The sequence below is a fragment of the Urocitellus parryii genome, chromosome 1 (assembly GCF_045843805.1).
Source record: "Urocitellus parryii isolate mUroPar1 chromosome 1, mUroPar1.hap1, whole genome shotgun sequence".
NCBI lineage: Eukaryota > Metazoa > Chordata > Mammalia > Rodentia > Sciuridae > Urocitellus > Urocitellus parryii.
In genome coordinates this window covers 157,589,773-157,604,730 of record NC_135531.1, presented here as the reverse complement: position 1 = coordinate 157,604,730, position 14,958 = coordinate 157,589,773, and the positions used below count along the sequence as shown (strand labels likewise).

At 51.4% G+C, this 14,958-nt stretch overlaps 1 protein-coding gene across 1 annotated transcript in view; it reads left to right on the top strand.

Annotated features, from left to right (window-relative positions):
- Lcp2 (lymphocyte cytosolic protein 2) overlaps positions 1-14,958 on the top strand; it is a 42,011-nt gene that overhangs the window by 16,856 nt on the left and 10,197 nt on the right. Inside the window, exons 4-15 of the mRNA XM_026401328.2 lie at positions 1,066-1,131; positions 1,575-1,606; positions 2,706-2,740; positions 5,148-5,349; positions 6,547-6,656; positions 8,004-8,070; positions 8,161-8,244; positions 10,988-11,013; positions 11,106-11,125; positions 11,226-11,333; positions 12,738-12,768; positions 14,677-14,689. Of these exons, the coding sequence (XP_026257113.2) occupies positions 1,066-1,131; positions 1,575-1,606; positions 2,706-2,740; positions 5,148-5,349; positions 6,547-6,656; positions 8,004-8,070; positions 8,161-8,244; positions 10,988-11,013; positions 11,106-11,125; positions 11,226-11,333; positions 12,738-12,768; positions 14,677-14,689 (794 nt within the window). The remainder of the gene's footprint in view (positions 1-1,065; positions 1,132-1,574; positions 1,607-2,705; positions 2,741-5,147; positions 5,350-6,546; positions 6,657-8,003; positions 8,071-8,160; positions 8,245-10,987; positions 11,014-11,105; positions 11,126-11,225; positions 11,334-12,737; positions 12,769-14,676; positions 14,690-14,958) is intronic.

The window sequence follows — 14,958 nt, the reverse complement described above, 5'->3', positions numbered from 1 at the left end:
CCACTGTCCTGGGCTGCCGCAGTTCCCTGGGAGTGGAAAGGAGTGGGTGGGAGTCGGTGGAGGGATGGAGGGAGCAGTGGATCTCAAGGGCTGCACTTGCTAACTCAGCAAGTGTGTCTTAGACCAAAATTGTCACCTGGAGATGGTCATTAGGTGAAGGAACGTAGATGGCAGGTCACTGTCATAGATGGCAGAGCTCAACAGTGTCTACTCCCAGGGAGCTTCCCACACAGAGAAGTAACCCAAGGACGGGGACATCCAAAGGACGCTGGCTTTGACACCAGAGAGGCTGGCTTGGAGGGTGCTGTGTGAACTGGGGAGACTGGGAGACTGGGAGACTGGTGGGCACCCACATTACTCTGCTTCTCCTTTTCAGTCCTGGGGATGGAACCCAGGGCCTCACTTGTGCTAGACAACCATAGGACCACTGAGCTATGCCCCCAGCCCCCGTGTCCCTCTTGTTGTTGTGGCCTCTATTGCTTTTTCTGTAGAATGAAGTTGGACCCGACCGTCTCCACGGCCCCTCACAGTTGCACCAAGGGAAGAGCAGAGTTTGTGATAAAAAATATGCAATGGGCAGCTGATTCCTTGAGGGCCAGGAGATGGTCTGATGGATCCTGGGACTAAGACAACAAAACAGAACAAGGATGTTTGACCAAGAGTCAAGGGACGTCATCCTCAGGAATAACAGCACCATAAACTCTGCCCCTGTAGTATCCAGATCCCAAGGCAGCAGCATCTCAGAGGAGGGGACCAGGTTTGAGCTGACAAGTCCCAAGGACGGGCTCAGAGCTAGATGGAAGGCTCAGCCAGACGCAGGTCAGCCCAGGGGCAGAAGCTGGGGGACCAGCAGTGCAAGCTCTGATGCCAAGGTCAGGTGACAAGTTCTGGGAGGAGGTGAGGAGACCCCCTTGGAGTTGAAGGTGTGAGTCTGGCTGGGGGCCCTCAAAAAGAAGGCTGGTCAAAGTTGGCCCAGGGGCTCTGAAGTCGGAGAGTCCAGGTCACTTCTGGGCTCAGAGGAAACCTTGAGGCCAGGAGATGATGTTGTTTCTTTTTAATTTGTAGGATTCTCAGCAAGTTAAGTCAAGACATCAACAAGAACGAAGAGAGAAGGAGCATCTTCACACGCCGGTGAGTGGGGCACTCAGGTGGGGCTCGGGGTGGATCTAACCAACCCAAGAATTTTTGAACCAAAGTTGAACCCTCAAAGGAAGCCACAGAACTAGTTTTGTTCCACTGTTTGACCTGCAGGGATCCTTTAAGTCCTGGGAGTTTTGAAGATGGTGCCTGAGGAGGGGAGGGGTCCCCTCTTCCTGCCCTGCCCTGTCCTGGCATCTGGGACATCAGGGGGATGTCCCCCCAAGATGGCAGGCAGTTGCAAACTCCCAGCGGTTCCACCAATGTGGCTTTGGTGGCTTCCAGAATTGGGGGGCAGCAGAGCCCTGGTTGCCAGCAGGACACCCTTCCGGGCAGTGAGGCATGCTGTCCGCTGGGGGCTCGTGGGCAGGGGGGCACTGAGAGAGGGGCGATCCTCAAGTTGCAGGACCCTTAATGCCATGCTCTTTGCCTTGCAGACCCCAAGTCCAGCGGTTTCCAGAAGAGACAGGTAAGGGTGTTAGGGCTTAGAGGCCACTGCTTTAGGGGTGATAGATTCCTCAAGTCTTCTGTCCTCTGATTCCCAGGGCTCCTCGGGTGCCAGGGAGGTGACCCTACTCATTTGCCTGCCCGTAAGTTTTTACCTAGAGAAAGCTTGGGTCTCAGATGTGTGCAGGAAAGATGGCATTCTGCAGGATGCCTGGATTAAGGCCACTGGGCTCCTTGGCAGAGACAATGAGGGATTCTGGGAGCTCTGTGGGGCTGTTGGAAACACCCAGCCTTTGCCTGAGCACCTGCCCTGAGCCAGGTCCCCTGCTTCTGTAGATTTAAAGCAGTTTTCCACTGTTAAATTGCATGTAGTGTTGAAAGGCAGATTCCTGGGCCCCACCTAGTCCTGCTGAACAGGAAGCCCTAGGGATAGGGTCCCAGAGGTCTGCATATTTTAAAACACTCTGAGATGACTTCTATGGACGTGAAAGTTTGAGAGTCATTGTTACTTTCTGGTAGAGGGAGCTCCAACATAGAATTCCAGGGTGATAGTAAGTTGCTATCGTAGTCTGTTTTCTGTTACAATAACAAAAAACTTGAGGCTATGAGATTTATAAAGGAAAAAAGGTTCATTTTGTTCATGGTCCTAGAGGACCAAGAGCACAGTGCTGGCATTTGCTCAGCTTCTGGAGAGGCCTTCATGGCAGGTGTCCTCACCCAGTGGGACCCTTGAGAAAGTGAGGAGGTGGCACATGTGGAAGTGACCGAAACACCATGGGTAATCTTGCTCTAGAGCAACTTGCTTTCGTGGTGACTAATCCAGTCCCATGAGACTCAAATCGCTCCTGTGAGACCCGGTCCTGTCTCAAGAGACCTAACCAATCTCTGCAGAAAGACCTCAATCCATTGGGAGGGTGGAGTCCCCAGGACTGAGGACCTCTTCCAGGCCCCACCCCCGCCCAACTCCACTGCGGGATCCCCTCAGCAGCCAGTGAGGCTAATGGCATCCAAACTGGTACAGAGGGAAGGACGCAGGGAGGGACCGCCGGTGGGGGAGCCGCTTTGACTTTCCCTCAAGATGGCTTCTTGGGTGCTGATGACGGTGTTGTCTCTTCCCACAGAAAGCCATGAAGAGGACGGGGGCTGGTCATCCTTTGTGAGTATGGCGGGGCTCTCCTCTGTAATAAGAAGGAGAGGCCGTGCCCAGGGGGACAGCCTCTGATAAGGTGGTGGCTACCCTGAGGCTCAGAGTGTGTGCTCTGCCCAGGGCCAAGCGGTAAACGGCTTGGCTTTGCAAGCCCTAGGTCCTGCCTCCTGCTCAGCCCTGCCACTGAAACACGAAGCAGCCACCCACAGTGTGCCACAGGCCAGCCTGGCTGGGTGCCCACAAAGCTCCAGTCACAAAAGCAGAAGGGGCTGGACCCGGTCCCCGGCAGGAGTTTGCCGACCACGCCGTCACTCACCGTTGTCTCTCCCACAGAAGTCCTTTCCCCGTCCCTGTCCCAATTCCACGGTTTCCTTCCTAGAGCTCGAGGCTATAGTGATGTTCCTCGTGGTCTTACGTCTCCCTTGGTGGCCCAGAGAGAAAGGGATTTCAGAGTAGATCATCAGCCCTGAAGAGACCTCCCCACTGCAGCTGACTTTTACATTTGAGGGGTCACAGTGGCCCCTTTTCAGGGTCTGAAGGGCTCTGTGCATCCCCTCCCCACAAAACACACCCAGCGCCCACAAAGCCAGACTCAGCTCAGAACCCTGAAGGATCAAAGTCCAGTGTGTCCAAGGAGCAGTTCAGGAGCCACAGAGCCCCCTGGGGTGCGCCTTGTGTAGCTAGCGCTCATGGTCAGTTAGGGGCAGCCCCGGGCCAGGCCGCCTGACCCCGCGTTTAGCCGTCTTTCTGGTAAGCACCACCTCTGGGGCCGACAGAGAGCAGTGCCCGCTGCCCTGCCTTGGTGGGGCTCCTGTAAATGAAAACATTACATTTGGTCTTTCTATGGGAAAACAAAGGGACACAACAGATTTATTTGGTACAGAAGGGAAAATAAGGCTAGAGCTTCCAAAACAAAAACTGTCTGTGTTTTTATGGAGAAGCAGTCTGCCTCACACTCCTGCACTCAGCCTGAGGCAGCTGTTCCCACGTCTCTGTAAACCCCGGATTTCCAGTTGCTGGTGGCTATAAAACTCCATAGCTCCGTTAGTGCCCCGCTCTGCTTGGGGACTACAGGGACATAAGCAGAGATGAAGAGCCCAACCACGTGAGCATACACACGGCAGAATAAGGTCACCAACAAAACCCAGGCACACATTAAGGGCCAAACGGGTGGGAGAAAATCATGGTTCTAGAAACAGAAGGAGGAGTGCCTTGGAGACAGGCTCCTGGGGCTGGTGGAAGGCCAGGAGCCACGGTCTGAGGTGGACAGGCTGAGGGGGTGTGTTGAGGTCCTTGGAGGCAGAGGCTGGAGAGGGGCCACCTGTCCATGGCTGAGCCATTGTTCCAAAGTCCTGTCCTTCAAAGGTGTGGTCCACGGCTTGCAGTTTCAGAGACAGGGATGGGGAAGCTTAGGAAGGTATTCAACCCTCGCTTTGCCTCCTTAGTCACTGTTTTTTGAAAAATACTCCTCAGCTGGGAAGGCACAAGGAATCTTCCCCAAGTCACCATTGAAGCTGTGGGAACCTATAGGGGACCGGTAGCAGGGTCCTCCCCTTACTGCCGCTTCTTCCCCTGCGGCCCTCCTCCCGGAGCCCTGGGGCATGTTCATTAACTTTGCTGTGACAGCCATGAGCTGCTTGTCCCTTGGTGGCTGAGGTGCCACCGCTGCTGGGAAATCATTACCATGACCCTCCGGTGTCATGGATGCCTGCGAAGGCCATCACATAGTACCATGGACTTCCTATCCCTGAGGCCTGCAAAGAAGCAAAAATAAATTACAATTAGATCATGGAAATGGTGGAAATTCTTTTCCAAGAGGGCAGCTCTGACTTCAGTGTCCCATGTCGTGAAGGGCAGTCATTTCTGTCCACGCAGCTCTCGGCAGGAGGAATGGCGCAGGCCGGCCGCCCTCCCTGACAGGTGGAGTCCGCCCTCGGGGACAGGCTGCTTTCCCTGTCCTCCGCGGACCTGGCCTTCAGTGCTGCCGTAGCTCATGATGATGAGCAGAGTTTCTTTGAGCTGAGGCACACTAAGAACAGGCGTGGCGTGCACCAGTGTGGCATGAACGATGTCCTGCGCCTTTGTCCTTTTTCTTGGTGCCTGGGGCAGAGGCCGCATTTACCCAGGACAGAGCACACAGCCCTGTCCTTCTTCCTCCTTGGAACACACAGGTATAGGAACAATCACTCACCACCCAAGAGTCCAAAGGCCGTGTCTGAGGTCCCAGGTCCCTGACCTGCTGGCCCTGTGGCATTGCATGCCCCATTGTGAGGCCTGCAGAGAGCAGGCCCCGGGGGTCCTCGGGGTCCTTGGGGTCCTCCAGGTGCCCCAGGTCCTCCGGGCCCTCCAGGTCCTGCGGGTCCTGCGGGTCCTCCGCGCCCTCTGCAGGTGCTCTGAGCCTGCTCTACCTTGGCAGGAGGAGGACGACTATGAAAGCCCCAATGACGAGCCAGACGGGGAGGACGATGGGGACTACGAATCTCCCAATGAGGAGGAAGAAGATGCAGCAGTGGAGGACGATGCAGAGTACGAGCCACCGCCCTCCAACGACGAGGAAGCTCTGCAGAACTCCATCCTGCCTGCCAAGCCATTCCCCACCACTAACTCCATGTACATCGGTAAGCCCCCTGCAGCCCCCCGCCGGGCTCCCCACTGCTGCCTGGGCAGACAGCGCCCCAGTTTTCCATGTAGCAGAAACCCCTGGGTGGTGGTACCAGCTCAGCTTCTCAACAACTGTGTAACTTTGGGTGAGCGTCTCCACCTCTCTGGGCCTTGATTTCCTCATCTGTGAAGTAGGATAATAAGAGTATGGTCCACATTGGTTTGCCACGAGGATTGTTACCAGTGCAGGCAAATCATTGCCTACGCCGGCTGCCATCTGCATGAATGGCCACATAAGGGCATTTGGCAGTCATAACTTATTCTGAGTGTTACTTGTGCTTCTGGGCTATTTTTCTGTTCCTGCCATCTTTGGACCAAATCATAGTCATGGGGCACTGCTCAGGGCAGACGGTCAGAATCAACAGGAAGATATTGAGCGGGGTTCGACGGCAACTTTAAGAACCCGTGGACAGTCTTTAAGAATTTGTGTTGCCTTCTTGCTCTGCCAGTCTCTTCTCCCTCATTCAGCAAAAGTGGTGGCTGTCCTACTGGGGGACAGAAGGTCCAGGTAGCATACAAGACTGTTCGATTTGGTGACAGGAGTTGGTGGCCAGCTCTGCCTTCTAAGGAACGAGATGAGCAAAAGGATGAGGCGGGAGAGATGGCTCAGAGCCTTTGTGAGGGAAAGGAAGGGGACAGAGCGCAGGGTCCTCATGAGCAGTTTTGACCAACTTAGCCCTGACACACAGCTGTGGTGTGTGAGTGTGCACACGAGGGTGAGCATGTATGTGCACATACATGTGCGTATGTATGTGCCTGCACACGCGTGCCTGTGTGTGCAGGCAGAAGCTGTGTGTTGATTTTTTTACATTTCTCCCTGAAAACACTCCTGCCCAACATGGGCTGAGCTCATTCCAGAGAGGCCTTTTGTGCTGGGAACTTCTCTGCTGTTCCTGAAAAGTGACACGAGGTGTTTCCTTGTATAGGTGTGAATCAGGCTAGGACAGGGCCAGCTGGGGTGGAGCATGGCCGCCTGTAGCAGCCAGGCCAGGTGTCCCTAGGGCTGGGGCTCTGGCTGGTGCAGGTGGCACTCTGAAGGTCAAGGAGTGGACACTCCCAAAGCCAGGGTCAGTGCCTTCCTGGAGAGCGGCCCTGAGGGTGGCTCACCTTGGCGGCATGCTCTCTCTCATGCGAATATTCTCCTGGTTCTACAGACCGGCCCCCCGCGGGGAAATCCCCTCAGCAGCCTCCTGTGCCCCCGCAGAGACCCATGGCTGCCCTTCCTCCTCTGCCAGCCACCAGCATGACCGGCCGGAACCACTCGGTAGGTCTCTCCCTTTCTTTTATGTCACTTTGTAGCTGCTCATTATTTCTTCTACCAGACAGAAAAAAAAAAAAAATGAAACATCTTTATCTAATCCTAATTTTGCAAGAAGAGGTTCGTTTAGGCTGGGAAAAGGCTTACCCACATGCTCTGTGCTTCCTTGGGGAGTGTAATACTGGAGATTTTTATTGACACTGTCATGCTTAAAATTGGCATTTTCTTTGTACCATAAACAGTATAAACTACTTATCTAATAAAAAGGCCCCCGTCCAATATGCACTGTGTTATTGTTTCCCACTATTTGAAATAGGTGGACCCTGTAAAGTGAACAGTAAGGGAACCCCATTAAGGCAAGGGCATTTATTGGGGTCCGTGGTCCCAGCTGGCCTTGCTGGCTCTTGCAAAAAGATGTGCGCCACCTGCTGGCCAGAGCCTGAAGTTCACAGGGCAGAAGCTTTCAAACCAGGAGATCTACAATACAATGAGCTGCGGGGGAAGCGGAGGGGGCACACTCCTCACTTGTCTTCAAGAGTGCACTCTAGCTCTCGGGATCTGGTAAACCCCAAAATGGCCCTGAGAAGCTCAGACCAAGGAGTTAGTGGCTAGGAATATGCTCTCCTCACAAGTGACCTGAGCACATGCCAAAGTGCTAGGGAGACCCCAGGTTTTTTTTTTACCAAGGCTCAAAATTCAGGCTGCACCACAGTGGGGACCTTCCATCTGAGAACAGATGCATCCTCCTGCCCATGGGGTTCCACTTCAAAGGAGGCTCGCGGGGCTGAATTGATTGACAAGTGCATTTTGCTTTTGAAATACGAAGCCCTGCAACTCTGCGGTGGGATGCAGAATTCCCTCAGTCAGTCAGACACAGGGGCCTGCAGTGTTCTGGGTGCTGGGAACAAAGTATGAACAAGACCAAGTCCTGGCTTTCACCAAGTTCTCATTTGGGTCAGGGAGACAGAGAATACACAGCTAAGCAGATGTAGCAATGATGGGAGTGGTCACGTGTGGCTAGGGAGACAGAGGGTGGTGGTAGAGAGATGACATCGAGCTGGGAAGAACGAGCCAGCTGTGGGAAGAGCCGGAAAAAGAACATTCTAGGCAGAGGAGACCCAAGCACAGAGCTGCCCAAGAGGGCACAAACTTGAGAGTTTCCAAGAGCTGCAAGAAGACTCTTAGGGTGGGGCCCTGCTGGAGAGAACCAAACTGGGCCAGGCAGATGGGCCAGCTCCAGCTCAGGCAGGGCCGGTGGGTCACGATGCAGAGGCTGTGGATCTGGGCAGGGGCATGCCAGGTCTGGCCCCTGCACGGGAAACGCTTCCTAACTTTTGTATCTTTTTTATGCAGCCACTTCCCCCACCCCAGCCCAACCAGGAAGAGCCAAGCAGAAGCCGAAACCACAAAACTGCAAAGCGTGAGCACCCCAGCTGCCCTCTCCTGCCCACCGGCCCGCCCACCCGGCCAGCGCCTCCTTTTCTCCCTGACCTCACCTTTCTCCTTCCAGTGCCCCCTCCTTCCATCGACAGAAGCACCAAACCACCCCTGGATCGCTCACTAGCTCCCTTTGACAGAGAGCCCATCATACCAGGTTGGTATGATGCATCTGATGCACCAGAACAGCAGTCCACATTTATAGAGTACTTGCTGTGTGCCTTTCATGTGTACCATCTCATTTAACCATGAGGAGGAAGCTGGGAAATCATCCTCATTTTTCAAAGGAGGAAACTGTGGTATAAAGATTGCTCAGCTGCCAGAGGATGGGGTAGAACCAGGTGCCAGGTCAGCCCGACTGGGGAGCTCCCGCTCTCAGCGTCCACTGTGCCTGCGTCTCCGTGGGTGTGCACTGTGGCACACCTCTTGCTGTCCTCAGCCGAGATGCAGCAGGAGGCCCTGTAGGGCAGCACAGGAGATAGGCTAAGAGACAGGAGGTCTGGAAGGGCTGTGGTCTCCCAACAGCTTGCTGGCCGGCAGGGTGTTACTTTCTCAGGGCACAGATCCTTATTTGTTTGGTGAGTGTTCTGTAAAGAGGAAGTACTCATAAAACTCCAGGATGCCTGGATGTGTGCAACTCACACTGGCCCACTACTGTCTATTCCCCCAAAGATTTACACACAATATTCCAAGATCCCAGCTACCTCCATACGCAGCTATCCACAGCTCAATTCTAAAATTTAGCCACCATTTATCCACTACCTACTATGGGACAAGTGCCTTACCTACTCTAAATAATTATCCTACACCTTTTCTAATCCTATGCCCACCCAACAAAGCAGGTGCATTATTATTTCCACTTCTCAGATGATGAAACTGATGGTCAGAGAGGTTGAGTGATGGCCTCAGATTGCATAAGGAGGTAGGAGATTTGCACCTTGTCCTTCTGACTTCAAAGTGGGGATCTTTCCCACCACATCCTACTGCAGTTGAGGACCTAGGGTCTTAACTTGCTGTAAATGAGTGGATCTGGGGAAGGAATCCTGAAACAGGACAGATAAGAACTCCAGAATCCCCGCCCCTCCAGCTCCTCCTTGGTGATGCTCTGAACAGGGCCTGCAGCCGTCACAGTCTCAGTCTCCTCCTCTGTTGGGCAAAAGGACTTTCTGTTCCTGGGTTTGAAGCTGCTGCTTCCCTGAATTGCATCTCAGCTGTGCTGAGGCCCTCAAGGCTGTGATGTCTATTGGGGTTTAGAGTTGACTGCTGGGCAGAGCTGCACAGATAACAAAATAGAAGACAGACTTGACTTTGAGTCCAACCCTGCTCGTTTCCTTGAGCAGGGCATCAGAAGGGTGGGATTCTGACATCAGACCTTCACAACCACCTCCCCACACCCTGACCCTTGTAAAGGATTCTTTTTTTTTTTTTTTAACGGTTTGACCCTGGAGTTACTCCATTGTCTGTGATGTTTTAGAAGAACAAACCTTTTAAACTTCCAACACGACAGTCCCAACATGCCCAGAGAATATGCATAAATCTGAAGTTTTTTTTTCAGGGAGGGGTATTGGGGATTGAATTCAGGGGCACTCAACCACTGAGCAACATCCCCAGCCCTATTTTGTGTTTTATTTAGAGACAGGGTCTCACTGAGTTGCTTAGCGCCTCCCTGTTGCTGAGGCTGGCTTTGAACTTGAGATCCTCCTGCCTCAGCCTCCCAAGGCACTGGGATTATAGTCATGCACCACCGTGCCTGGCAAATCTGAAGATTTTTGACAAAGATAAATCAATTCAGGCTGAAGGATATAAATTCATTTCCTGGGAATTGCTTTATACTAGGAGTTCTACCCCAAATTAAGTATGGTAAATAATAAACATCTTTTATACCATGAAAACTCTCTTGCATTAGCCAGGGAGCTGTCCATCGTGAGATAGCAGACTTGGCACCCATCATGGGTCTGGCCTATCCTCAGTGCTTACAGAATGAATCATGTTATGGAGCTACGATCCCAGGAGATGGGGCCACCGGTCACCCTGGGTGCTGTGTCTGGTAGGGAAGGGAGGGAAAGAAAGCAGTCAGCTAGAATTTATCAGCAGCTACCCATCGTGTCCCTGATCTTACATATAGGTTGTCATATGACACAGCAAACCTGAGCAGACTTTGCCCGTCATCCCTGTTTTACAGCTAGAGACATAGAGGCTCAACATGTTCAGTTAAACTTGTGCATTATTCAAGGTCCGTAGGATCGGTGCCAGACCTAGTGGACATTAATGAGTAATACTTGTATCACATTGACAACAAAGGGCCTGCCTCCTCTAGGGGACTCCAGATGGAATAAAACTTAAATTGCTTTGAGTGGCTTGGCAAGGCAGAACTCGCGGGTATACCTAACAAACCTTCAGGAATGTAATTTCTTCTCAGAGAAAAGTAAAAAAGCAAACAAACAAAATAACAACAGCTCCCCAAGAGAACCTCCCGAAAACCTCTCTTCCAAGTGAAAAAACTAAGTGGTCACTTTATGCGATGTCAAGGGTACCCCAGGGCTGGAGGAGCATTAGCCCCTCCGTGGCCTGGGTTTATTTCAGATACGGGAATGAAACACTGTGCGAAGAACATTTCTACCCATGATAGAGGCACAAAACCCCCTTTTGGTCATGGGTTATGTTGAGTAAAGCGTTGAAAAGAGGCACAGACCCACAGTCCCTATGTACACAGAGCTCTGTGTCCCTGGCAAGAGCCACTTACTCTCTCTGAGCCTATAAGGTTAGGGGCTCTGCAAGGGACCCGTCCAAATCCAGAGTCTGGGCTTCTTCAATGCTTAACCCAGCCTGCCCGAGGGACTGGCATTCAACCAACCCCGCGTGTCATGCCCTCGTCCTGAACCCTGCTTCTCTGTCCACAGGGAAGAAGCCTGCGTTTTCTGACAAGGTAAGCTGCCTTTCTGGTTTGATGGTTTCACTTTGGCTTTGTCCTTATTTGAGAAGTGCCTGGCACTCACCCATCTCCCTCCTGTCTTGCAGCCCTCGGCCCCGGCGGGAAGGTGAGAACTGTTGACATCGAGGCAGGAGGTCGCGGGACTGGCTGCAGGGCCCTGCCCAGCCGTGACCTGCGTCTCACGTGCCTTTCTCTGAACTCGCCAGGACTCTCGGGGACCATTTACCCAAGATCCCAAAGCCTCCTTTACCACCAGCCACAGAGAGACATGAAAGAAGCGGTCCCTTGCCTGGGAAGAAGCCACCTGTGCCAAAGTAAGCGTCCCTTGTTGCCTGAGCTCGCCCTGCAGAGTGGACGGCACGGGCAGCCTACCGTGGCCATCTCCCCGGGGCATGGAGCATCTTGGGCATTCCCGGGTGGGAGTGGGCACCTTGGGCTGTGGGGAATCTAGCTCAGGAACGAGTGGAGGGATGCTTGCTCGGAGGCACGGGGAAACTGTGTTGGGGGAACTTGGGTGAGCAGAGCTGCCCTGCCTGTTTGTTTCTCAGTGCAGGTAGTGAAAAGAGCAGAGGGAGGTCTGCAGGTCAACATAAATGTCACGCTTATTGTCCATCCACTTCTTACCAGTCCGCTCTAGTATTTCTAACTGTGCTGTGGAGTCATTTTTAACAAATGGCACAAATGTACCTGGGGTCCAGGCCAGCCCTGCTGCTTAGGAAAGACCCAGCTGCTGAGGCTTCTATTTAGCTCATCTGTGCAGTTGGGATTCAAAACAATTGCCCTCGCTTGGCTGCTGTGAGGATTCAGAAGGACCAGGGCTGGGATGTACCCAAAAGAAAAAAAAAAAACAGGGCTGGGAGTGTGGCTCAGTGGTAGAGTGCTTGCCTAGCATGTGTGAGGCACTGGGTTCGATTCTCAGCACCGCATAAAAATAAATAAAATAAAGGAAAGTAGACAAACCAAAAAACAGAAACACACACACACACACACACACACACACACACATACACCCATGCATGCACACACAAAAAAACCAACCCTGAATTTAACAACATTGCAATGCATTATTGTTAAAAATAAAAATTGATGCAAAAAAATCATAATGACTGAAATATCAAAATGATCACTAAACACAGAATGAGCTCCCATGAGCTCAGCACACATGATACCCCAGACCCAGGAGGTATTTGGCAAAGTGTCCTCCTCCACCCTCCCTCTCTAAGAGCAGGGGCGCCCAGGCACATAGTCACCACGTGTGTGTGACTGGCTTGCTCATCCTGGCCCCATTTGGAAAAGTCCCCAAATGGCCACATTTTCCAACTGTCTTCCCATTACTTGAAGGGTGGCTGGCTTAAAACATCAGCAAAGAAGAATATAACCTAAAATGTTTCCATTTGCTTGGAGAAACATCTACTCAGTGAAATTTAGTAGCTACCAAAGAGTAGGCTGCTGACTAAACCTTTATATACATATACATAATTATTTGCTGCAGTAACTGCACAGAACAAGGCTTTGCCTGGCTTGCAAAGACAGCAGAGCATGAGGAGACCACCCTCTCCCCTCTCCTCCCCGCCTCTCTGATGAGATTTGCAGCTGCCCGTTCCACCACGGCTCAGTGGGTTTGATGTCTCCTCCTTCGATTTAGGAAATTGCATTCTGAAGTAGACCCTTGGAAAGTCTGGCCACTCACTTCTTTTCTTTACCCTCGTTCATTTCAGGCATGGATGGGGACCAGACAGAAGAGAGAATGTGAGTACAAATGTCATTTTGTAAGTGCTTGGCACAGGGACAAGCAATGCAGGCTCTGTGGAGCTCGGGGCTTTATCCACCCTTGGTCTTCCCTGAACTAGAGCAAGATCTGAGCATAACAGGCCTCTGTTTTGGGGGGCTGGGGCTTTTCTGCAGCCCATCCGTCTGCGATGCCCAGCTCCCATCCTCTGAACCCCACTCTCCCCCACCCCAGCTGGGCTCCTCACAGACCTGTAGCCAGTGGGTGATTAGTGGGATAAAGTGTGGGCAGGGATTGAGGGATGCCCAAGAGTCTGAGCATCACACAAAAATTCCCAATGCCTCTACTTTCCCTTAACCACCTCCATGACCTGGGGAACAGGGGAAGCAGTGTTACTGAATGCTCCAGGGTGACCAGCTGTTTGCTGGGACTTTCCCAGAATTAGAACTGAAAGTCCCATGTCCCAGAAACTTCCTCAGTCCCAGGAAAACCAGGATGATCAATAATTACCAGCTATGTTTAGGCTTTATATTTAATGATTCCATGAGGAATTATCCTTTCTCTTTGCATGAGAAGAATTTCAGGCTTAGAAAGAGTAATACACTGGTTTCAAGGTGCACAGCTAGTAAATAGTCAGGTTCTGAATCCAGGCCTGTCTGAGCCCTCTGAGGGCCGTCAGATGCTTGCCCCTGATCCAATGCTCGGCAATGAGTCTACTGTTCCCATGGCTCTCTGCTCCATGCTTTGTTTGGTCAAATGAAGTGCAGAGGTGTTATGGCGACAGGCACCTCATGGCACATGTGCTAGGGAGCATGCCTCCGTGGAGTGACCTGTAGAGGGACGAGAGGTCTATGGGGGTCAAGGAGCCAATGTGGACTTCTTAAGGGAGGAGAGATTTGTGGCAGTCATTGGGTAAAAGGGAAAACACAGGTCAAGGAGCCAGAGGGGACGCGGTAGCCACACTGTTGAAGAGCAACTGTGTCCTGGGGTGTGTGGAGCCTGTGTATGTTTATTTGTGCAGCCCTTTGCCAGGACTCCGGGTGGCCCACTGGGACAAGCAATTCTAAATGTGGTCCTTGCCACATCTCAGCGTGTCGCAGACCAGTGATGGCAAACCCACTAAAGGGCATAGAGCCCAGAGCAGGGGATTGAATCCTCAGGACACTCCCAGGAAGGCGTCATGGCAAAGTCACTTTGTCTCTTGGAACCTCATTTGTTATCCGAAGGAAAAAGAAAATAGCTCTTCTCTTGTCCAGTTCACAAGGTGACCTTGAAGATAAAGATAACCAGGGCTGTAGATGCCACTCATAAGCCACACTGGGAAAAAGAAACGTCTTACTGCTTTTAAAAAGAGTGGGCATCATAAAGCAGAGATAAAAAGAAGGCTGAGCCGGGCATGGTGGCTCAAGCCTATAATCCCAGCTATTAGGGAGGCTGAGGCAGGAGGATTGCAAGTTTGAGGCCAGCCTCAGTAATTTAGTGAGACCTGTATCAGATAGATTTGGAATTGGATCTATTTCTGCAATCCATGGTAGATGAGGAATTCTTCTAAGCATCATGTTCCCATTTGTAAAATGAGGATGTTAAGTTCTCAGTAGGTCACCGGGGAATTGAATGAAATACTGTATATGCATCACAGATATTATAAACATTATTATATCTTTGAGCCCTATTAGGAACCTCAGAGCTAATTCAAGCACAGTATATGAGGAAATTTCAAATTGGAGTGTCCTCAGGTGATTGTTTTTATTAGAAAATCGTAAACCACTTATCAAATTCTACTATTATCCACAATATATTTATTATGGGAAGCTATAACTAAGGAAAGAACCAGACACATTCATAGGATTGAGAAATATAGTTATCATTTTAGGAATTGTGTTCTGATAAGTTAATATCTTTAATTTTTTTTTCTTTCCCTTTGCCAGGATGAAGATGATGGTAGGTTCAGAAAAGATTTCTTACCACTTCTATCTCATTCTCTCATTTTTCTGCTGAGGTATTCCAATGGGATCACGTAGTCTGGGAGCCCCACAAAACCAATTATAACTGTTAAATTAATATGAAGTAGACATGTGTCAACTGGTATGCTACATAGCTATAGTAAAAGGAATTACTTGGTTGAGTTCTCAAGGAGACTTAAGCTCATGTGTAACAGTGCAGATTAACTAATTGTATAGTAAAATTAAAATTACATGTGTAGCTTGATA